The sequence below is a fragment of the Pleurodeles waltl genome, chromosome 1_2, assembly GCF_031143425.1.
Source record: "Pleurodeles waltl isolate 20211129_DDA chromosome 1_2, aPleWal1.hap1.20221129, whole genome shotgun sequence".
Lineage (NCBI taxonomy): Eukaryota > Metazoa > Chordata > Amphibia > Caudata > Salamandridae > Pleurodeles > Pleurodeles waltl.
This window is the reverse complement of record NC_090437.1, coordinates 78,093,368-78,118,226: the sequence shown is the minus strand read 5'-3', so window position 1 is coordinate 78,118,226 and position 24,859 is coordinate 78,093,368. Positions and strand designations below refer to the sequence as shown.

Genomic DNA, 24,859 nt, shown 5'->3' with positions numbered 1-24,859 from the left:
CCTAGTGCCCGCGACAGGAAATGCCCCAAAACAGAACGTGGACACATCACATTTTTTCATAGAAAACAGTGCCTACCTGTGGATTTTGGCCTCTAGCTCAGCCGGCACCTGGGGAAACCTAGCAAACCAGCACATTTTTGTAAACTAGAAACCCAGGGGAATCCAAGATGAGGTGACTTGTGGGGCTCGGACCAGGTTCTGTTACCCAGAATCCTTTGCAAACCTCAAAATGTGGCTAAAATACCACGTTTTCCACACATTTCGGTGACAGAAAGTTCTGGAATCTGAGGGGAGCCACAAATTTCCTTCCACCCAGCGTTCCCCCAAGTCTCCCGATAAATATGATACCTCACTTGTGTGGTTAGGCCTGGTGCCTGCGACAGGAATAGATCACACAACGGTCAATGTTGGTCCTTACGTGAGGCAGCTGTTGACCCTGGGGTGATCCATTCCTGACACAGGCACTAGGTGTAGGCACTCAAGTGGGGTAGTGTTTTTATCAGGACAGGTGAGGAGTCACTGGGTGGTAGGAATGTTGTGGATCCCAGCATATTCCTGTAGTTTGTGTGACAGAAATGCGAGAAAAATAGAGTTTTTTCTCAACATTTCAGCTTTGCAGGGTATTCTGGGTAAGAAAACTTTGGGGAATCCACACAAGTCACACCTCTGTGGACTCCCCCGAATGTCTAGTTTCTAGAAATGTTTGGGTTTAGTGTGTTTCTCTATATGGCCGCCGAATCCAGGACCAAAAACACAGGTGCCTGCCTTACAAAACCAGTTTGTTTTGCCATAGACAATTTTGATGTCTCCACAATATGATTTGGGTGGTGGAATTTGGGGCTGAACTAAATTGGTGAGCTCCCAAGAGAGCACTCTCTCTCTGCTTGCCGCCGCATTCACCTGCTCTCTGGGTTGGCCTAACCCACTATTACCCAGTTGCACGAACAGCTTGCGAAGGGACAGCAGGACTGTCCTCATCACCTCCCTCATAATGTACTGGAAGAGGAGTTTTCGAATGGGACTCCTCTGACTGAAAAATCACTCCCAGAGTCTGCGCCATTGTCCTATCCCTCAGATGCTGTCTCAGTATCTGATGTCTCAGTCTCTGATCCTATGTCAGAGCGGTCCTCTATAACCCGAGTGCAGGCAGCAGTCATCCATCAAGATGCCATCTCTGCTATTGGCTAAACTGTTGCTCTAAAACACTAGCCTACGTAGACAGTCACAAAATCGATGGTGTGTGTGAGATACGTGCAACAGTAGAGGCCACCTTACCTGCGCTTCTTCCCTCAATCAGCACGTACTTTCAAGACACTCAAAAAACACCTTGTCACATACCATTCGTCACAGTCTTTAGCACCTCCTGCGCCCAGTCCAACATTATTGGTGCTCCCACTCCCTCCTCCTCGGATTCCCTCATTACCACCCAGCAAAAGTGCCCTTCATCTCTCCATAGACTTTACTAATGTACTCAGCTATTTACATAAAATACAGATGTGCTCTTTGCAGTAGGCATATAAACCTTCTGCGCTTCTTTATGGCACTAAAACTGCCACTAGACAAGTCGGACCCTTTTCCCCCCAGGGAAACCACACACATATTGACAAAAGTGATGTATATATGACAGCCAACCACCTGAAACTCAACTCAAGCAAAACCGAAATAAACCTCTTTGGCCCTCACCAAAAAAACCTGGGACCCCCCATGGTGGCCCACCACGCTAGGCCCTGCACCCACCCCCGCCAACTACGCACGCAACCTCAGCATCATCCTAGACTCCTCCCTCTCTATGACCCAACAAATCAACGCTCTTACCTCCTCATGCTTCAACAAACTCCGTATACTGAAAAACATTAAAATGGATCCCTACAGAGACCAGAAAAACTGTCACTCACGCACTCATCAGCAGCAGGCTTGATTACAGAAACGCCCTCTACGCCGGCACCACTCTAAAACTCAAGTGCAAACTACACGCATCCAGAACTCAGCAGCACGACTCATCCTCGACCTCCACCGACACGAACACATCTCTCCACACCTCAAATCCCTCCACTGGCTCCCCATTGACAAAAGGATCACCTTCAAGATCCTCATCCTCACACACAAATCACTCCACAACACAGGCCCTGCCTACCTCAACGAGAGTCACCTTCCACACCCCCACACGAAACGTCCGTTCAACTGACCTCTCTCTCGCCTCTGACCCCCGCATCAAACACACCACCACCGGGGGCAGATCCTTCTCCTACATTGCACCCAAAACATGGAACGCACTCACAACTCACATTCGCAAGACCCAAAACCTACTTCTTTTCAGGAAGGGCCTCAAAACCTGGCTTTTTGAACAGTGAACCTCCTAGCCCCTTTCACTCCCCCCCCCCCCCCCAGCGCCTTGAGACCCTCACAGGTGAGTAGCGCGCTTTATAAATCTCTTTGATACAGATCTACCTATATATATATATATAAATATATATCTACATAGATATATCTATAGATATATCCATGTACCTAGATATATCTATCTACATAGATATATATATATAGATATATACATATATTTTTTTTTAGTTGTTGTATGGTTTCCTTGGGGGCCAAAATGGCCCCCAGGGAAACCCTACAACATCTAAAAAAAAAATTGCCCCCACAGGGGGTCACCCTGCCCACGGGCGACCCCCTGTCATTTCATTTTTTTTTTTTATTTTTATAAAAAAAAAAAAAAATCCCCTGGGGGGGGGGGGGCGCGATTGCGCCCTCCCCCCCCCTCCCCAGGGGGCACCTACCTTTTTATTTTTTTAGGAAAATTATGCCGGGGGGGGGGGCGGCCCGTTTTCCGGGGGGGGCTGCCCCCCAAAAGTGAAATCCGTTTCAGAAGGCCTCATAAGAAAGGGGAGACTCTCCCCTTTCTTACGAGGCCTTTTCAAAATGTTTCCTGACCCCCCCGATCGCAGCTGTGCTGCGATCGGGGGAGCCAGGAAACCTGAAAGTGTTTCCTGGCCCCCGATCGCAGCACAGCTGCGACCGGGGGCCAGGAAACACTTTCAGGAAGGCCTCGTAAGAAAGGGGAGTGTCTCCCCTTTCTTACGAGGCCTTCCTGAAAGTGTTTCCTGGCCCCCGATCGCAGCTGTGCTGCGATCGGGGGCCAGGAAACACTTTCAGGAAGGCCTCGTAAGAAAGGGGAGACTCTCCCCTTTCTTACGAGGCCTTCCCGAACGTGAAAAAGGCCGTTTTCCCCATGAAAGCAGGAAGCGGCCGCAAGGCTGCTTCCTGCTTTCATGGGGAAAACACCTTTGCAACGTCAGCGCGCCTCGCGGCGCGCTGACGTCACAAAGGGGCGGGTGGGGGGCGGGGGGAGACACGGTAGCTTCCGTGTCTCCCGGGGGGGGAAAAAAATAAAAAATAAATCCTCGGGTGCGACGCACCCGAGGATTTATTAATGCCCTTCCTGGTGTCGGCCACTGGTCGTGACCCGCACCAGGGAGGGTGTGTGGGCGTCGGCCAGTGGCCGACGCCCGCATTTAAGAGGTTAAAGACGTGTGTCAAATTCATGGAAACATTTCACTTTTTCTGTGTCTCGTGTTTGTATTCCTCCATCTAACCATGTGGCCTCTGGGATGGTACCCTTAGCTTCACGCGCTTGTAAGAGATGCACAAGAAGCTTGGCCTACTTGCCACCCCGTTCATAATATTTGTTTAATTTACCTTCTAAGTATGCTGCGCTGTCTGTTTCCCCAGTGTTGATCCAGACCCTAATAATAAATATCTTCCTCCAGTTTTTTTGTGAGTGGGTATGTTTGTGGGATTGTTCAAGTTATCTCAGGCCTTTGGTAATGTGTGCAAGGGTTTCCTCTCTCACCTGCTTCAAGCGAGCTTCCTCTGTAATTACATTTCCGCATAAGGACAGCTTTAAGTGTATGCGATAGAGGGAATGCTGACATGTTCCTCATATATATATATATATATATATATGTATATGTATATATATATATATATATATATATATATATATATGTGTATATGTGTGTGTGTGTGTGTGAGACATAGTCAGCAATACTCTTTTTAATATTCGCAACTGTTATTGGGTGTCTGAGTAAGTAGTCTTGAAGACTCCACATTCCCCTATTGCCCGGTTTCCTATTTTGAGGGGCGATCAGGGTGCAGGAGACTTGGCCATGGATTGAGATTGTGATAGGAAGTTGAGTATCATCCGCAAGATCCAGGAGTAACTGTAATCGAGCCTTGCATGTGTTTTGCAAGCTCCAGAACAAAGAGAGAAATCCTAACCCTAGTTCTCCAGGCATCAGTCAAGTCCAACTCCTTCAATACTGTTTTCCCTGCGGATGACAAAATCAGACCCTCCTCTTCATGATTGATTTATATCTGCTGCACTGTGGGTTCTCACAAACATTTGATCTGTGGTGTGACCGAGGGCTACATTGATGCCAGCATGGTGGAAGTTCAGGAAGGGTAGGGATGTAAGGTAGGTGTAGGGGAAGCGAACCATGTGTATTTGGTGGCTGAATTGCACAGTGGGAAACCATTAAACCTGGGTTTAATCCTGGATTCACCACTTGAACAAATTGTGTTATTATGGACAATTGTTTTATTTCACTTCCCCTCCTTTGTCTTCATTATCACATTTAAGCAAACCTTGAAATACATGACTTCAGGATGTGCACTGATAAAAAACCTACTTCTGTGTTTGATTTAATAAACTATAATGTTGTCCATGTATAATAGAAACTAGGCCACTGTATGGTGCACATAACAACCGACTTGCCTCCTAGTTCACTATTGGCATTGTCAGGGTGGGTGGAAGCACAAATGGTTTTGAATTCATGTTTGAAAACTATCACTTTAAAAAAAACTTGTCAATACACTGATATAATCTGATGTACTATGGGGAAGCGTTTCTGCATGTTAATGAAATACACTTTTTGAATTGTGAAAAGACTTATATGTTTATATGTTTTCTTTACAAGATGTCTTTGAGATGAAGGTTTTCCTCAAGTTATGCAGTGCTGAACACCCTAGTTAATTCCTTTCTTTAACTTCAATTTGCCTGTTAATAAATTCTTGCCCATTCATTTAACATCTTGATACTAGCGCTTAATTGAGCAAAGAGCAGCCCAGTGCTGCTGTTGACTAGGTGGTAACATGTAAAGGGCAGGAGGGCTCCATGTGGCCCCTGGGCCAAACTTGTAGTATCTCTGTGCTACACCATACAAAACTAAATTGACATCTTCCTCCCCCATAACAATTGGTACCAATGACCAGACCACTAACGTATATGGTTTCAGTCAGGAAATGTTCTTGGCCATGATTAGGGCTATAAACAGAGGATGTTTTATCAATTCACCTCTCGAGGATCCCTTTAAGGCTTCTCACCTGCCACCTTATCTTTGAAGACCAGTTGTACTTGAAAGGGTCATTTCCGATGTATCTGAATCCCCACACCTGCCTTCTTTTTCCCTCCCATCGAAAATGACTATCCCGTAAAATCAGGAGATTTTAGTCAAGCTTCATCTTGTCGGAGGAGATGTGTTTCTTAGAGGATCTCAATATCTGTATACAGTGCAAAGAGTTCATGTAGGATAGACAGTCTTTTGAGTGGGTTGTTAAGGTCCCTGACGTTATAGGTAGTTATGTTGAGTGAGGCAGTAGACACTGGGGGGTATAGAGTGATCGTTGTTGCTGTTACCATTCCCTCTCTGTGCCTAGTATGTAATGGGTTATAGTTTGGCGAATGATCAAAACCTCACTCTCCCCAAATCCCTGAACAGGCAACAATTCCAGGATACCATCAGCCTCCCAAACAACCAAGATCTGATGAGGCCACCATTCAACTAAGAACTCTAACAATAGGTGGTCCCCAGTATGGGTAAAGGATAATATTAGTGTACTCCCAGTCATTCATGCAGGCCAGGAGAAGGAAGAATTCCAATTACTTAGGTCGTAGGAGAAACCCTCTGTCACTGACCGGCCACGCAGGCATCCGTCCCAGCACACCCTCACAGCTCATCTTACAGATTATGTATTGGGCCACCAACCCCAGCTTCTTTCATGTACCAAGCTTTTTCCACCATTGTTTCCCTATATCACATCAGGAGACCTGCCTATATATATCTTCTGGAGTTGAGTCCAGCTGAAGTTCCCCAGAAGGTGTCATGTCTGATGAGCCACTGACTCTCTGTACTTGTTCCAGCGCCATTTTGCTTCCCTCAAGTACTTCTTCCTGTTTGGGGGCTTTTTGACCACCGCTCCTCCAGGCTTTTCTCCACTCTAGGCTTTTTAGATGCAGTAAATTCTGCTGCAGATCAGGATCTGCTTCAAGTGGGGGCAGATCCAGACCTGTCAAGCCTGATTGGGAGATTTGACCACCCAGTGCTTGTACTGCCATTAAAAAAGCAATCAAAAAGAATGGCCCCACCTGTACTTAATGTAGTTATCTCAGAGAAAGGCATTAACCGGGTGAAAGGTATGTTGTTTGAGTGCCCATGGAGAGAAGTCCTGAAAAATCTGTAATTCCCAATATATAACCCTCTGGTTTGATTTCTGTGAAGATTTGCATCATTAAGCTTTTAGTGAGCTTCTTATCTTCATCTGAGAGCCAGTGGGTCTCTCCTCTTGGTCGTTTCCAGTCTGTTTGGACAGTTTCCCACTCCCTTATCTCTTTCTTGTGGTGGGTGCCAGGAGGAGGTCTTGAATTGTTGTTTCAAGTGTATGTCTTGTGTTAGCCATGTTTGAGGGTATCTCCCTTGATAGTGGTAGGTTCCATTTGACTTTGTTGTAGGTGTCTGAAAGAAAAAAAAAAGAGAGAGGATCTATGGACTCTGATTCATGTTTCTGCCTGTTCAGGTCATGGGGATGCACATCTACCTGGTTCCCCTGACCCTTGTGTACTAGAGTCGCTTCCTGTGCTCCCAGCTGCTAACACGGAGGCAGGTGGGCATCACAGACAGGGTATAAAAGGGTATCAAGCCAACATCTCAGTCTTAAAAGGTTTGTCTTTGGGCAGTATTGTATTGTATTGTAATCTTATTTATATAGCGCTTACTACCCCTGACGAGGCGTTGAAGCGCTTTTTGATGAGTAGCACGCTACTCTGGAACCCAACAAGAATTAGTGATGGATTAGTATCGGGAAATAATGAGTACAGTTTTAGTATTATTATGAGTTAATTTGAGCCGCGGATATGAGAGTTTGTTAGTTAGATTGACTGGAGTAATGGAGGGGTGGAGGAGGAAAGAAATCCAGAAGTGTTAATTGGGAGTATATCCTTCATTTACTCAACCCAAGGGCTTGGGATGAGTAAAGGGGGGGGAGGAGGGAAGAGTATGTGGAAGGGTTAGGGATATCATAGTAGCAGGGTGAGATAAATGCGGGAGAATTTAGTAGGGTTGTGTGGGAGGTCACAGTAGTAGAGTGAAGTTTGGTGAGTTAGATGTGGAAGCGGAGGGAAGCGCTTAGGCAGAGTTATTTAGGAGATGAAAGTAGAAGGGATTTGGGATGAGTCAGAGTGAGAATGGAGGATAGTTTGATAGAGACATGACATATGATGATGAGTAGATAAGTGTGATAAGATGAGAGCAGGAATTCATAGATATCTAGTATAACAACCAACCCAGGAGGTATGCAATGATCCACAAACATGCCAAGCACAGAAACAACATATACATATATATATATATATATGTATATATATATATATATATATATATACACACACACACACACACACACGAATACACACACATATGCACATACAATACATAATTAGAACCATGGGTAAAAAATACTTAGTCAAACAGGTTTAAAGAGTGTGTGTGTATTTTATTGTTATGACATAGTAGCGATACATATTTTCTAAAGAAACTATAAATAAATAGAAATATACACATAATCTGAAAAAATGTTTATCAACATAGGCATATGCAGTTCATAGTTGTTTGAATATGGTGGTTATGAAGGAAAGAGGCAACTCTTGAGTAGTTTTCTGAAGACAAGAAAGTTATCTGTAGCTCTTATAGTTGGGGGTAATGAATTCCATAGTTTGGCTGCTTGGATGGAGAAGGATGTACCAGCTATAGTCTTTTTCTTGTATGGTGGTGTTCTAAGGCGGGGTGCCAATCTTGAGCGGAGGTTTCTTTGTTGGATGTATTTGGTAATTTTCTTTCTGATAGAAAATGGTCCTGTTCCATGTATAGCTTTGTGGGTGATACAAAGCAGCTTGAAAGTGCATATTCTGGCAACGGGTAACCAGTGTAGTGCTCTCAAGGCAGGGGAGATGTGGGCTTGCGGCTTTACATGTAATAGTAGCCTGGCTGAAGAATTCTGGATACGTTGTAGTTTTTTCATAACAGATCGAGATGATCCATGGTAGAGGCCATTGGCATAATCCAGTTTGGATAGTACAAGCAAGATAGTAGCTTGCACCTTGTGTGGAAATCCGAGGTGGGGGAAGATGCGTCGTAAAGTCTTCAAGGTGATGAAGCTTGTTCGTGCTAATTTGTCCACTTGGGCATTCATAGTTTACTTGGAGTCCATGGTGATTCCTAGGTTTTTAACTTCCTTGGATAATTGAGGAGGTGGTCCGAGATCGTCAGGCCAGACGCACAGAGGGTCATAACTAAACTTCTGTTTTTGGAGGTATTTAGTTTGAGATGGCTCCAGGTCATCCACTGATCAACGGCTCTGAGGCAACTGAAGATTTGTGAGTTTCAATGTTTTTGGGGCATTCTAATTTAAGTAGTATTTGTGTGTCATCTGCATAGTTGTAGCATGTGAGATGGAAATCATTGATCAGTTCTGGTAAAGCTATCATGTAGATGTTGAAAAGCAAAGGTGAGATGATTGACCCTTGGGGGACCCCTGCTTTTGTGAGGTAGGGTTCGGACGAGAAGGGGGGCGAGTGGATGATATTGGATTTTTTTTGAAGATATGAAGTAATCCAGTCGAGAGCAATCCCTTGTATGCCGGCTTCGTGGAGTATTTGAGTTAGGGTGTCATGGTCAACCATATCAAAGGCAGCCGAGAGGTCCAAGAGAAGTAGTGCAGCAACTCCATTGCGGTCGACTGTGTTTTTAAGATCATCCCAGATTGCTATGAGTGATGATTCAGTGCTTCTTCCTGGTGGGATTATCCTGTTTGATTACCAACTGTGCTGAGCCCTCTGGTCCACCGGATCATTGAGAAAGCCAGGGGCCCACCTCCTTACCTTTCTCAACCATTAGACTCCATGCCCAGCTAACTCTCCCTATCTATGGCTTGTTAACAAGCTCCTGCCGCCACGCAGTGCTGTTTTCCTAAGAATTCCTTGAAACGTGGATGCAATAATGGGCACAAGATCCCCAGGGTGGGCTGAATGCCCCTCCCTCACCCACCTTAGGAGGGTACCCCAATCAGTGAATCAGCTATTCTAGGGGTTTCCGTCTAGGGTTACGCGATTACCTAGTACTCCTGGTCTCATCGGGTGGATCATCACTGGGGTCCCCTGCAGGATCTTCTTCTTCCCCACAGACCATCACTCTCAAATTGGTACCACTACACTGGTGGGTCACTGCAGACCAAAGAGGGTCCAGTCTCAAGTCTTTGGCTCCCCTGTGTAGTTGGTTGATGGAGCACTCTCACTGGGCCGCTGACTCCCTTTCTCTTTGAGCCTTGCCTTCTGGAGCCTCCAGTAGGTCAGCAGGCCTGTTATCCTGCTCTCCTTTACTTGCTGCCTATGGGTTCTCCATAGGTTCCTCCAGGTGATAGCCTACGTTCTCTCCTAATGCTCATTCTTCACTGTGGAGTTTCAATCCCTCAACCGCCTTGCATTTGTTTCGAACGTCACCCAGTAGGGTGCAGGTTGTGCCCTCTCCAAGGTTGGCAGTGCTGGGACCCACCTCTTTAGACACCAAACAGTGGCGGTCTGCTCCTCTGACCACGTTGTCTGCAGGCTGTTCTCCCTCACATCTTCTATGCTTGGCACCGAAGCTTAGCTCCGGCCTTGTGCCATTTGTGTCACCTTTACTTTGCCTTGGCTCGGGATCACCCAGACAAATTACTGTGTGAGGCCTTCTCTCCGGCCTTATAGTCCCACCACTGCTGCGGGAATGAGGTTTGCTCAGTGGAAGCCCAAGTTTGCGACTAATGCGTTTATGGGAGGTGTGCTATGCCCTTCGGCCTGGCAGATCTCCGATCTTAAACGTCCGCCACCATCTCGGACTGGCTACGCCCCTTGTATCTCCAAAACATAATAATTTAAACCATGTAACATTTATTAGCCCGGGTTACTCTTAAAACTTTACATCTTATATGTGCACCCTCACGATAAGCAACATATTTGCACCAACATATATTTCCAGATTTTGTAATATTACATCAAGCAGTGACTTTCCTAATGCGTTCATACGCAGGAAGAATAAATGTTGTGTCTTATTTTATGATATAGATTATAAAACGTTCTCTTGAGGTGTGGGGTACTGAAGAAGCACTGCAGGAAGCAAAAGAAACAAGACTAGAAAACAAAGACAAAATGAAACAGAAGAGGTTTGATAAAAAAGTTAAAGGTAAGGAACCCAAAAAATTATGCTAAGTTTGAAAAGAGCTGCATGCATCATGAATTGCTTTTTCAACATGGAATGTATTCCTTATTTGTAAACTGTTGGGGATGGATCCATGAACACTTTCAAACCACACTTTTATAACTTTATTTTTGGAGTACATCTAGACTAGTGAAACAATTTGTACTGCAAAACAAGCACTAGTAGGCATTAATGCTAGTTTTAGGCCACATGAGCCCCTTCAGATATGCCCTCAGATGCATGATTTATTCTGCACACCTCACTTGTTCTGTTAACCCTGGCGAGTTAGAAGCATGTTAAGTAGGAGGTTTTTTTTAGTTGTTCCACGCAAAACACCACACTTCTCAAAAAAGACAGGACTTTAAGTTAGACCGCCTGATTCACCAAGGTAACTTACACTTTTGAGTAACTTTATAGTTTTGCGTAAACTTTCTTCATTTCAGTGTTCAAAAAATGCACTTTTGTAGTAATTTATACTTTTGTATTAACTTATACTTTGGTAGTAACTTATACTTTTGTAGTAAGTCTAGCACTACACATGGCCAACCACTGGTACTGGAACACCCTCTCACTGAAGAAAACGGAATTAGGGACTTAAAACCCCACAAGAAATAAAGTTACATTACATTATTTAAAATAGTTAAAAATATGAATAGATATAAATGAAAGTGAAAACCATTATTACATTCAAGAACGTTTGAGAACCTGGCTATACCTTCCCAAGACATTCTTGACAGATGTTTTCAACAGCTACACAACCAGACTGTTTCTCAGCTTCTCTAATGCAGGCAGGGTTCGGCTGACTGTCAGATAGGTTGTATGCATTACATATAATTTACCCATCTCTGGCCTGTCCCCTGTGAATAACTCTGTGATAATCAAATAGGTGTGGCTGTGTTTATGAAATACCAGTGTTTATCCTCAGGAGTATAGTGTCCTCTCATTCAAAATATCTGACCTGAGGGACACAGCTTGCTACACACAAAGCTTTATTGAATTTTGGGACTGGATGCAACTTGTGAGTATTTACCTACTTGTGTGCTATATTTATGATAACGCCCAGAATGGTTCTGGGAAACTATCCTGTTCTGCTTCTAGGCTATGTAGGTGCTATCCCTATACATGTGCAAATAATATGTGCATCAGAGTTGTATCGATATATTTAAAAAAAAAAAAAGAATAATCCTATATTTACCTGTGGGAAGTTAGGGCAGTTAAAATTGGAAAGCAAGCACGTATCCAGCAGGTCCTTTCACTTTCTTGGGATGAGTTACAGCCAGAACACAATTATTGCACTACAAAGCAAATCACATTTTGCCCAGTGTTTGTTGGCTTATGATAAAAGGTTCTTTGTCCTCATATTTTTCCCTGGGACATGATGGGGAATGATGTTAAGTAGTGAATACTTGCAATATGTATGTTATAGTTTTCCACCAGAACTGAGTGCAAGGCTATCCAACCCAGCCTAGGTGGTTGAGAAGCCAGATAAAGGGTCCAGAAACCCCAGTAAATAAAAATAACTAATTGCCTGAAATGAGAGAGACAGATATCCCAAAATTTCAAAAGTGAAATATTAGTATACCGAAAGGTATAGTTTAAAACAAAATTATATTTTCGGGTAACATGTTCTGTTGGTAGTTTGTATGCACAGTGGCTAAATTGGACGATGTTGATATGGGGGTGGGGGGCTGACATTACCAGATGAAGTCCAGACTGGTCGCACAGTTGCAGTTTAACACCAAGATTTACTGGCCCTGGAATTGGTCTAGCTCTTAAGTATGTTCCCAGAGGTGACAAAAACTTAAATGCCCATTTCTCTAAACAACTGTATTTAGGTAATTTGGTTGGTTTGTAATGAAAATTACCTGATGCCACAGACTCTCTGAACATGCTGGTGACACCCGTTTGGATACTGCCCTAAGATGTGGTGTGAATAGAAAAAAACCTGTGTCAGTTTGGAGCTGAAAATGAACAGCAGTAGGCTCCCACAAATTTATGGATGCCACTTAGCAAGTCAGGGCGAATGCAGGCTCGCCAGCATCTCTGAAAGTATCCCTGTAGTATCCTGTGTTTCCCCTTTCCCTAAATGAGCAGGTGCCTGGAATGCTGAGAGTGAATAATGTAATAATAGAGTGTTGGTGTGTGGTCTGGAGTGTAAGCTAGGAGATAGTGGCAGTTCGAGGTAGAATAGAGCACTGAGAGGACCAGACTGCTCTTGCTATTACCTGAGGGCCTAGCGTGAAATAAAGAACTGACCTCCTACTTGAATTGCTCCAGACTCTTGTATGAGGTCCCTGCCCTCCACCTTCAACAGCACTGTTATTCCAGAGGTTGTCCTTGCACTGTGGATCACCTGGGAAAGAGAACCAAATTAACTAATTGTACAAGGAGATTTCCAGGTTTCCAGCCTCTACGAAAAGAAAGGCGATTTAGTTGAAGATGAAAAGTGGATGGCAGCAGATTCAAGTGTGTGTTGCTACAGCACCAAAAGCACATCCACCAGCTCAGGCCTTGCAAGGTTTGGGAAGAGTATGACATGGAACATAGGTGGTGATTTTGTGTTAAAGCTGGAGTGAGACAGCTGGGCCCTGGCCCTCCGACATCAGTACTTTGGCCACTCAGGGATGTGCCTGGTTATATTATGGTTCTTCCTGACCGCATACTGCTTATGTCTGGCATTTAAAACGTTTGTGGGGCCGCTGAGGCCGCGTCTTACATTTTAGGCCGTGATCTGGCATAAGAAGACTGTACCTGGCTGTTTCCAGCTTTGAATAGGTACTCAAGGCCATGCCAGGGCTTTTTATCTGCTGTATCATGTTTAAGGCTTTCGATGCATGGCGTAGGCCCTTGAAAAGCATAGCCGATTTAGGATATGCTCAGAACTTTGATAGTTGTACTTAACCTTACAGTGCGTTGTAGTAGACATTTGAGGCAATAGTGTAGTGACTGATGCTGTGCCTCCCAATTGAGACCATAGTTGGGCAATTCAAACTGTCATGGCTGCGTATTTCGTTTATGCCTTTGACAGGACATTGAATACTCTGTCTGGGTGCTTGGTATTTGTGAGTTAAGATTGTATGATTGTGCCTGATGATGTGATGGTTGTACCTAGGAATCTGTGGCCATTTTGGAGCATATTGTGCTTTTCTCTAAGCATTTGATGAGGGTCTGGGTTTGTAGTGATTGCACATAGGTATGTGATGGCTGCATCCCGGGCATTTCGTAGCTACACCCTGATACTTGTAAGCATAGTACCTCACATATGGACAAGCATTAAAATTGTTTTTTGTGCTTCAGTGATGTTTCTGTTTTGTCTTATCACCATTTTAGCTATAAAACCAATGTTTGTGTCATCTAGGAAGATGGGTTTGAATAATCATATTTGTTTGGTTTGACCAGCCAAGCAGTACCCACCTCCTGACCCAAAAACTCAGATTCACTGCAGATGGGAGCAAACAACTTAATCATACAGGTGCAGCCTCTCTTAACATGACATGGTTTATTTTTGATAACCTACCTAATGTCGCTGTGAAAGTTTGGTTGAGCCACAAAATTCTTTTTACTAGTGCCTCAGCTCATCCATGTCCTGTGGCTGCGTAGAAACACCTCTAGCATCCTATCCGAGTAGCAACTATCAAAAACAAGCATTGGCAATGCCAGGAGGTCTGGCTTTTAATGATGTTGTACGATAATGTTCAGCCTTACAAATAATTAACATAGGTAAGAATATGTATTTATGTGGAAGAAAAGAATTGTAGAATAATATTGGTTCAGGTTAAACAGTCAGGTGACAGTTGCACTTTCGAGGCATATCTAAACATCCATGTAATTTAATGACTGATCTCCTGCCATCTGTGCAGCTGCCAGAGAAAAACAGCATAAATGATCTAAGATGCATTATTAGCATCACAGTGTTAAACATGTGCCCCTGAAAGCTCAAGCTCGGGCAGATGGATAAATAAACTAAATGATCACAGCTATGGGGAGGGCAAGTACTTTTTTGCGGAAGCACAAAACCTCTGCCCTATCAAAACATGTCCTCCTGCCTCCCAGCGTGTGGGCAGAGCCAAAGTCCTCACGTAACTGTCTATCGATAGCTGCGCTGTCAAGCCAGACCATAAAAAAGATTCTATTATGCTCAGGGGACTGGTGTTCTTATCTTGTGTCACAGATTGAGTAGGAGAGTGGGTGCTTTATGTAAGAATATGTAAACCATGGCTGTCCTAACCATACAAGTTGCTATCTGAATTGCACTACTTTCTAGGCGTAATAGATCTCTGTGTGGCAAGATGTGTTCTCTTTGAAATTATGAGAGGCTCAGTATTTAGTATTGAAGGTGAGATGAAACGTCACCTCAACATTGCCTGAGCATCCATGTCTGCCCTGGTGACCAGCTAGAGAACTTACATGGCAGTTCTTAGAAGAATGTCCTTATAAGACTTTCGTGTTTGCTCCTTGCAGTGTAAGAAAGAATTGCAGATTGACTGTTATTGTTGGGGCTCACTTTGTTGAAAAACTAAACATGAAAATAAAGGAGAGAATGTTTGGGCATAGCCAGGCCCAGAAAGATAGCAGACACAATTTAAAGCAGCTCCTATTCACAGTCCACAAAGCCCCTAATTTTCTGGTGCAATCAGATGTCAAAGGCCAATCAATCTGTGTGTCTGAACAGCCTTGCGCCTGTTCTTGTTCCTGAGACGCCGCAGGGCCATTTCACAGCTGTGGCAGTGCCAGTCAAACCACCCCATTGAGGACACGTTGGGGGTCATACCGTGAAGCACACCAATGAGGGTACTCCTAATTCAGGTATTCCTAATTCAAAGAACCATGCTCTTGCATAGGTACACTAAGGCCCACCCGTGCTAGGCAGTCACTGAGAGCACATAAGCACTACTCTTCCCGGTCAGGTTGAGAATAACTGTTTGGTCGAAAACCTTGTTCCTTTCGGGGCCTGAAACGGCCTGGGATTCGTCCAGGTAGTATAAAGCATGTGAGTAGGCAGAGAGACAGACAAGAACAGCAGACCAAAAGTGCCTGGATTCTCAATTCTCCTACTCCACACTTACTCAGCAACAAAGTTAAGAATCAAGCACAGGCAGCTGCAACTACCTACAGACCTAAAACAGCTGATATAAGAACAGACTCTTCTGGTACGATGGATGACTATGAAGCCGCTGCATCCACATTGGAGTCTGATTCTGGAGGAATGCCTAAAATAACTCCACAAACTGCTCTATAACCTTTTATGGGAATTTTCAGCAGCCCAGTTTTGGAGTATTGTAGAACTCATGGTTCTGGACTAGCGCAGGAGAGTGAATGCTGGAAAGCCGGGGAAAAACATCAGGGGAGAGGTGCATGTATTTGAAATTTAGCATTTCCAATCCTGTGGTTTGGGGAAGTCGAGGAGGATTGCAGCCAGTTGATACATATGTGAGTTATCCTTGGGAAGCTTCCCTAGTTTAAGGATGCTTCAGGAGATTAGATTAATTCTACATTCTTTCATGAGCATGGCTATGTGGCAGACACTATGGGTAAGCATTATTTAACATAACTTTAATCATAGTTCGGTAGGGGCCTTGAAGTGCTTAACAAAAACTTTTTGATTTTTACTGTTTGTGCTTCCACCACACTCTCCAGTTTTTTCTTCTCTTTATGAAACTTTCATGTGCTGTGGTTGGGGAAAACTGAATTTCTGATTCTGTTCAGGATCCAGTTCAGTCTGTATGAGTTCACTAGTTCTTCCTTTGAGAGAATGATAAGGTGTCAGCTGCATAACTTCAATTATATAATTTTACAAAAGTATACCTTTATCTCCTCCAACAACATTGATCGAATTAGTCATTCACTAAACACTTTCCAGGCCTATTCAGGAGTAAGAGAACAGGTACATTTACCCCACCAATGCCACCTATTGTTACAGTAGGCCAATACACAATTGTAAACTAGAATGTCCGGGGACGAGGTCATCTTACCAAAAGATCTCAGGTGCACTTTATTTTTAAGGACCCTAAACAAATACAAGAACAACCCAGAATGTCCAGGTGAACCTGGGTATAATGATCACAAAACAAATATCCATGTGAAACAAATTTTCACTCATTTGAAATATTATAGCCGAAAAATATTGCTACTGGTTAACTCATACACAAAATTCTTAAATGAAGACGAAAATCATCTTTCTAGAATCTTTCAAAAAGCTCCACTGAATCCAGTACCAACACATATGTGAAAACGTGTTTTTAATGTTTTGGAAGGTGCATCAGCATATAATGTTGAATCATTTTTATAATCATACTTTATAGGAAAATAAACAAAGAGTGACAGTTGAAAAAAGTGATCCCCAAGTGAGAAAAGAGACACCACACCATAAAGCAATAAAGAAATCGCTTTTAGTTCTGTGATCTTTTGTGTATCTCACAAAGACAGCCTCTTATTAAGATATAAAGCATGGTTATCAATACATTGATTGATAATTCAAAACATAATCAAAGAGGTCTTGTCTGATTAACGTGTCGACAGCATTTCGACCCTCATGCTGGATACTAGGACAAAAAATGACCTCGGGAACTGTCAAGGAAAAGACCATTGGTAAGGAGTGTGCTGTGATGTATAGAAACAAAAAGGGGTATATGTAAAATAATATACATACTGGTGAAAGGTTGGAATTATTAAAGCCTCAGCTGGATGTCGAATATTGGTATCTGGAAAAAAAAGGGGCTCAATTCAGTGAATAAGCTTATAATAAAATTAGTATTTGTGGGAGCAAGTTATATTAACACATAACTCACTACTGTCTGACTCGGAATGTTGCTTTTGTCACCTAAAAAAAGAAAAGCATTGATGAGCCTATGGAAAATAAATGAATGACAGCCTGAGGGGAGAAAATAATCTTTTTTTTTACCATAATATAAGTGGGGAACACTGTATTTTCCTAATTCTGAAGTCTGGATACAAGGGTAAGTCAGACCTGACTCTCCTTCTATAATAGATTATTTATATTTTTAAGGAATCATGGAGTACAATTAGCAGTTCTCCAGGAAACACACCTTACCGAAATTGAGGGTGGACAACTTTTGCATATTGGAGAGGACGGTTTGTTTTTACTACTTACTCGGCCTTTGCTAGGAGAGTGTAAGTATGGGTCAAACTTTTCACCCGAAATCCAGAGCATCAATTCCGTAGAGTGTGGAGTATATGGGCGGACCTACTAATTGGCAGAAGAGTGCACCTGCTAACATTGTATTTCCCAACATGGGTGGATAAGACTTCATGGACAGTGGATATGCCTTGTTAGCAGCATTCCCTGCTGAACTCACACTGTTGACTGGCAGTGCTAATTGCATCCCGGACATAGGCCTAGATAGTTAACACCCACCACTGCCAGGAGCTCTTGCTAAAAAGTTTTCCAAGCAGCTGTCCGTTTTTATCAAGAGTTGGGGCTTCATGGATGTATGGAGAGAAATACATCCACAGACTCGACAGTACTCTTCACGTCTCACATTTTCATGTGGTGTACACTCCTATAGACCTGATCTTCTCTACACTACAGATGAGCCAGCTGATTCCGGGAGCAGAGTACCTATCCAATACCCTCTCTCATCCCAACTGCCAGTTATTCATTTTACAATGGGGGCATAGTACCAGCAAGCATACTCAGATGATGGTTGCATTCCTCTGCACTTTATGACATGGTCAGTAGGACTGCAATACATGAAGAAGTAACACACTACTTTACCACAACTATCTTCTGCGGATCCCGTATATTGAATGACTGGGAAATATTTAAGATGTATTTTCAGGGTATCTGCATAAATAATTCAAAAGGGGTACGAACAACTGTACACAAACATTAGAAACGGAGATTCACTCTCTGGAAAAACATGCTGTATGCGCCCCAATGGCGTAGTACACAGGGACATGCAGGTCAAACTGAGCTATAAAGCGTATATAGCTTTGAAACTTGTACCTGAAAATTCTGGCCATCTGTTAGCAAGACTAATGTAGTCAAAAGGCCCTCACGTTGCTATTACTGCTGTCAAACACCCAGAAAGTCGTATCCTTCACACATATAGGTGGTCAATACAACCCTGCCGGACGGTGTTAAAGCGGCGGTAAAAAAATTGCAATTACGACTGTGGTGGAAACCGCCAACAAAGACAGCCACTTTAACACTCCGACCGCCACAGCGGTACAAACAAACAGCGCGGCGGTCACCGCCAACAGACAGGCGGGAGACAATGTACCGCCCACACTATTATGACATGCCAATCCGCCACCTTTTCTGGGGCGGATTCACCGCGGATAAAAACACAGCGGAAACAGGAATTTCGAAGGGAAAACGCTCACCTCTACACATCCAACGAGGACACCATGGACCCGGAACTCCAAATTCTCCCTGCGATAGTCTTCTTGCTCCTGTACCAGGAGCACGAATGCCGGCGGCGAAGACCACAGTGAGTACTGCACCTATGACACAGGGGAAGGGGGAGGGAAAAAACAGGGACACACACACACGCAACACCCCCACCCTCACCCACTACAACACGCACAAATGCATATCAATACATCACAGTAACATCCCCCAAACCCCCTGGAAGAATGCAAAGACAATAGAAAATTAGTGTAGCCATTGTAATATATTAAAAACAAGTAGGCAGAAATATATATATATGTTCGATGGCATGTGTAGCTGCAGATACACATGCTGTGCACATCCCGCCATCTGGTGTTTGGCTCGGAGTGTTACAAGTTGTTTTTCTTCGAAGAAGTCTTTTTTCGAGTCACGAGACCGAGCGACTCCTCCCATTTCGACTCCATTGCGCATGGGCGTCGACTCCATCTTAGATTTTTTCCGCCATCGGGTTCGGACGTGTTCCTTTTCGCTCCGTGTTTCGGGTCGGAAAGTTAGTTAGAATCTCGGAAAAATCGTCTGTATTGTTTGCGTTCGGTATCGGGTTAGTTACAACAGATCGACACCAAATAAAGAAGAGCTCCGGTGGCCCTTCGGGGTTTTTTTCCATCCCCGTCTGGGCCTGGTCGGCCCGGCCACGTGTCTCTTCAAGGCTGATGGAACAGACCCCATTCCGCTTCTGTCCAAAATGCCATAACAAGTATCCATATACAGATCAACATCTGGTCTGTAACTTGTGTTTGTCACCAGAACACAAGGAGGATACTTGTGAGGCCTGTCGAGCGTTTCGGTCCAGGAAGACACTCAGGGACCGAAGAGCAAGAAGACTGCAAATGGCGCCGACAGGACAAGAGCGTTTCGAGGAGGAGGAAGAAACATTCTCCACCCAGGATTCGGACTCTGAGGAGATCGATCCCGAGGAAACGCCGAAAACCGTGAGTAAGACGTCGAAACCAAGAACTCAAGAGAAAAGCGCTAAAGCCCAGGGGACGCCACCACCAACAGGCCATGGCTTAACCCGAAAAATAGGTGACCGTTCATCGGCACCGAAAAAGGGCGAGCTGGTGTCGAAGTCATCCGACTCCGGTCGAGATACCGGCACACAGCAATCTCGGGCCCGAGATCGTGGCTCAGAGAAGATTCGGCACCGAGACAGCGGCACCGAAACGGGTCGGCACCGAGAGAGCACGACGCCGAAAGTAAAGAAGGTTTCGTCTGAGCTGAAAAAAGCAGCCAAAAAGGATTCGGTACCGAAATATCCGGCCTCGGAACCGAAAACAAGTTCCTTCTCTGAGGAACAAGGACTGTCCACACAAATGAAGACACATAGATTTGGACAGGAATTAGAGACAATAGAGCCAGATCACACACAAAGACGGCTCTTTATTCAAAAAGATACAGGGAAGATCAGCACTCTTCCTCCAGTCAAAATGAAACGCAAGCTTGCCTTCCAAGACAAGGACAAACAGCCACACGCAAAGGTGGCTAAACAAGTAACACCGCCACCATCCCCACATCACTCTCCGCAACCATCACCGGTAGCCACTCCACCAATGATGCAATCCCCAACTCATACAGGAATGAGTCAAGATGACCCTGACGCATGGGACCTTTATGACGCACCAGTGTCAGATAATAGTCCAGAATGCTATCCAGCTAAACCATCGCCACCAGAGGATAGTACAGGCTACGCACAGGTGGTGTCAAGAGCAGCGGCATTTCATAATGTCAGCCTTCATTCAGAGCCCATTGAAGACGACTTTCTTTTTAATACACTGTCGTCCACACACAGCCAATATCAGAGTCTTCCTATGCTACCCGGAATGCTAAAACACTCCAAACAAGTGTTTGAGGAGCCTGTTAAAGGGAGAGCCATTACTCCAAGAGTAGATAAAAAATATAAACCGCCACCAACAGACCCAGTGTACATTACACAACAGCTAACACCAGACTCTGTTGTAGTGGGAGCAGCGCGCAAAAGAGCCAACTCTCATACTTCAGGAGATGCACCACCTCCAGATAAAGAAAGTAGAAAATTTGATGCTGCAGGCAAAAGGGTGGCGGCACAGGCAGCAAACCAGTGGCGTATTGCAAATTCGCAAGCTTTGCTAGCCAGATATGATAGGGCCCATTGGGATGAGATGCAACACTTTATTGAACATTTACCCAAGGAGTTCCAAAAAAGAGCGCAGCAAGTAGTAGAAGAAGGACAGAGTATCTCCAATAATCAGATACGGTCAGCAATGGATGCTGCAGACACAGCTGCTAGAACTGTCAACACAGCAGTAACAATAAGGAGACATGCATGGCTGCGTACATCCGGATTTAAACCAGAGATACAGCAAGCTGTGCTGAATATGCCATTCAACGGACAGCAGTTGTTTGGGCCGGAGGTGGACACTGCGATCGAAAAACTTAAGAAAGACACTGACACGGCCAAAGCCATGGGCGCACTCTACTCCCCACAGAGCAGAGGCACATTTCGAAAGACACAATTTCGAGGGGGGTTTCGAGGGCAAACCACAGAAGCCACAACCTCACAAACAAAGCCCACTTACCAGAGCCAGTATCAGCGGGGAGGTTTTCGGGGACAATATAGAGGGGGACAATTTCAAAGGAATAGAGGAAAGTTCCAAAGTCCCAAAACTCCTCCAAACAAGCAGTGACTTCAAGGTCACAAATCCCCAACACATAACACCTGTGGGGGGGAGACTAACCAAGTTTTACAAACATTGGGAGGAAATAACAACAGACACTTGGGTCTTAGCAATTATCCAGCATGGTTATTGCATAGAATTTCTCAAATTCCCTCCAAACATCCCACCGAAAACACACGATATGTCAAAACAACATATAGATCTTCTAGGACTAGAAGTTCAGGCATTGCTACAGAAAAAAGCAATAGAGTTAGTACCAAAACAACAAATAAACACAGGAGTTTACTCCCTGTACTTTCTGATACCCAAAAAAGACAAGAGTCTGAGACCTATACTAGATCTCAGAACATTAAATACCTACATCAAATCAGATCACTTTCACATGGTTACATTACAAGACGTAATCCCACTACTCAAACAACAAGACTACATGACAACACTAGACCTAAAGGATGCATATTTCCATATACCAATACATCCTTCACACAGAAAGTACCTAAGGTTTGTATTCCAAGGGATACATTACCAATTCAAAGTGTTGCCATTCGGAATAACAACTGCACCAAGAGTTTTTACAAAATGCCTAGCAGTAGTAGCTGCACATATCAGAAGGCAGCAAATACATGTGTTCCCGTACCTAGACGATTGGTTAATCAAAACCAACACGCTAAGACGGTGTTCACAACACACAAAATATGTCATAGAAATCCTCCACAAACTAGGTTTCTCAATCAACTACACAAAGTCACACCTTCTGCCGTGTCAAACACAACAATACTTAGGAGAAACAATCAACACAGCAAAAGGGATTGCCACTCCAAGTCCACAAAAAGTTCACACATTTCACAATGTAATACAGACCTTGTATCCAAAACAAAAGATACAAGTCAAACTGGTGATGAAACTACTAGGCATGATGTCTTCATGCATAGCCATTGTCCCAAACGCAAGGTTGCACATGCGGCCCTTACAACAGTGCCTAGCATCACAATGGTCACAAGCACAGGGTCAGCTTCTAGATCTGGTGTTGATAGACCGCCAAACATACATCTCGCTTCAATGGTGGAACAGTATAAATTTAAACCAAGGGCGGCCTTTCCAAGACCCAGTGCCACAATACGTAATAACAACAGATGCTTCCATGATAGGGTGGGGAGCACACCTCAATCAACACAGCATCCAAGGACAATGGGACATACAGCAAAAACAGTTTCACATAAATCACTTAGAACTGTTAGCAGTATTTCTAGCGCTCAAGCCATTTCAACCCATAATAAGCCACAAACACATTCTTGTCAAAACGGACAACATGACAACAATGTATTACCTAAACAAACAGGGAGGCACACACTCGACACAGTTGTGTCTCCTATTACAGAAAATATGGCATTGGGCGATTCACAACCACATTCGCCTAATAGCACAATTTATTCCAGGAATTCAGAACCAGTTAGCAGACAATCTCTCTCGGGATCACCAACAGATCCACGAATGGGAGATTCACCCCCAAATACTAAACACTTACTTCCAAATGTGGGGAACACCACAAATAGATCTATTGGCAACAAAGGAAAACTCGAAATGCCAAAACTTCGCATCCAGGTACCCACAAGATCAGTCTCAGGGCAATGCGTTATGGATGAGCTGGTCAGGGATATTTGCTTACGCTTTTCCCCCTCTCCCACTCCTTCCATATCTAGTAAACAAATTGAGTCAAAACAAACTCAAACTCATACTAATAGCACCGACATGGGCAAGACAACCTTGGTACACAACACTACTAGACCTCTCAGTAGTACCTCATGTCAAACTACCAAACAGACCAGATCTGTTAACACAACACAAACAACAAATCAGACATCCAAATCCAGCATCGCTGAATCTAGCAATTTGGCTCCTGAAATCCTAGAATTCGGACACTTAGACCTCACACAAGAATGTATGGAGGTCATAAGACAAGCTAGGAAACCTACCACTAGACACTGCTATGCAAATAAGTGGAAAAGATTTGTTTATTACTGCCATAATAATCAAATTCAACCCTTACACGCATCTGCCAAAGATATAGTAGGATACTTACTACAATTGCAAAAGTCAAACCTAGCTTTCTCTTCAATAAAGATACATCTTACCGCAATTTCAGCCTACCTGCAAATTACGCACTCAACTTCATAATTTAGGATACCAGTCATAAAAGCATTTATGGAAGGCCTAAAGAGAATTATACCACCACGAACACCACCAGTTCCTTCATGGAACCTCAACATTGTCTTAACACGACTCATGGGTCCACCTTTTGAGCCCATGCACTCTTGTGAAATGCAATACTTAACATGGAAAGTTGCATTTTTGATTGCCATCACATCTCTAAGAAGATTGAGTGAAATTCAAGCATTTACCATACAAGAACCATTTATTCAAATACACAAGCATAAAGTAGTTCTACGGACAAATCCAAAATTTTTACCAAAAGTGATCTCACCGTTCCACTTGAATCAAACAGTAGAATTACCAGTGTTCTTCCCACAGCCAGATTCTGTAGCTGAAAGAGCACTGCATACATTAGACATCAAAAGAGCGCTAATGTACTACATTGACAGAACAAAACTAATTCGAAAAACAAATATTTATTGCTTTCCAAAAACCTCATTCAGGGAATCCAATTTCTAAACAAGGCATTGCTAGATGGATAGTTAAATGTATTCAAACCTGCTATCTTAAAGCAAAGAGAGAGCTGCCTATTACACCAAAGGCACACTCAACCAGAAAAAAAGGTGCTACCATGGCCTTTCTGGGAAATATTCCAATGAACGAAATATGTAAGGCAGCAACATGGTCTACGCCTCATACATTTACCAAACACTACTGTGTAGATGTGTTAACTGCACAACAGGCCACAGTAGGTCAAGCTGTACTACGAACATTATTTCAAACAACTTCAACTCCTACAGGCTGAACCACCGCTTTTGGGGAGATAACTGCTTACTAGTCTATGCACAGCATGTGTATCTGCAGCTACACATGCCATAGAACGGAAAATTTCACTTACCCAGTGTACATCTGTTCGTGGCATTAGTCGCTGCAGATTCACATGCGCCCACCCGCCTCCCCAGGAGCCTGTAGCCGTTTAGAAGTTGATCTTGAACATTTGTAAATTTGTAAATATATTACTTTAAACTTCATTATGTACATACGTATTCACTCCATTGCATGGGCACTATTACTAG

General features: G+C 43.8%; 1 protein-coding gene across 2 annotated transcripts in view; it reads left to right on the top strand.

Annotated features, from left to right (window-relative positions):
* XPA (XPA, DNA damage recognition and repair factor) overlaps positions 1-24,859 on the top strand; it is a 101,386-nt gene that overhangs the window by 53,271 nt on the left and 23,256 nt on the right. For both annotated transcript variants that reach the window (XM_069236550.1, XM_069236552.1), the window contains exon 5: positions 10,433-10,550. In XM_069236550.1, coding sequence (XP_069092651.1) covers positions 10,433-10,550 — 118 coding nt within the window. The remainder of the gene's footprint in view (positions 1-10,432; positions 10,551-24,859) is intronic.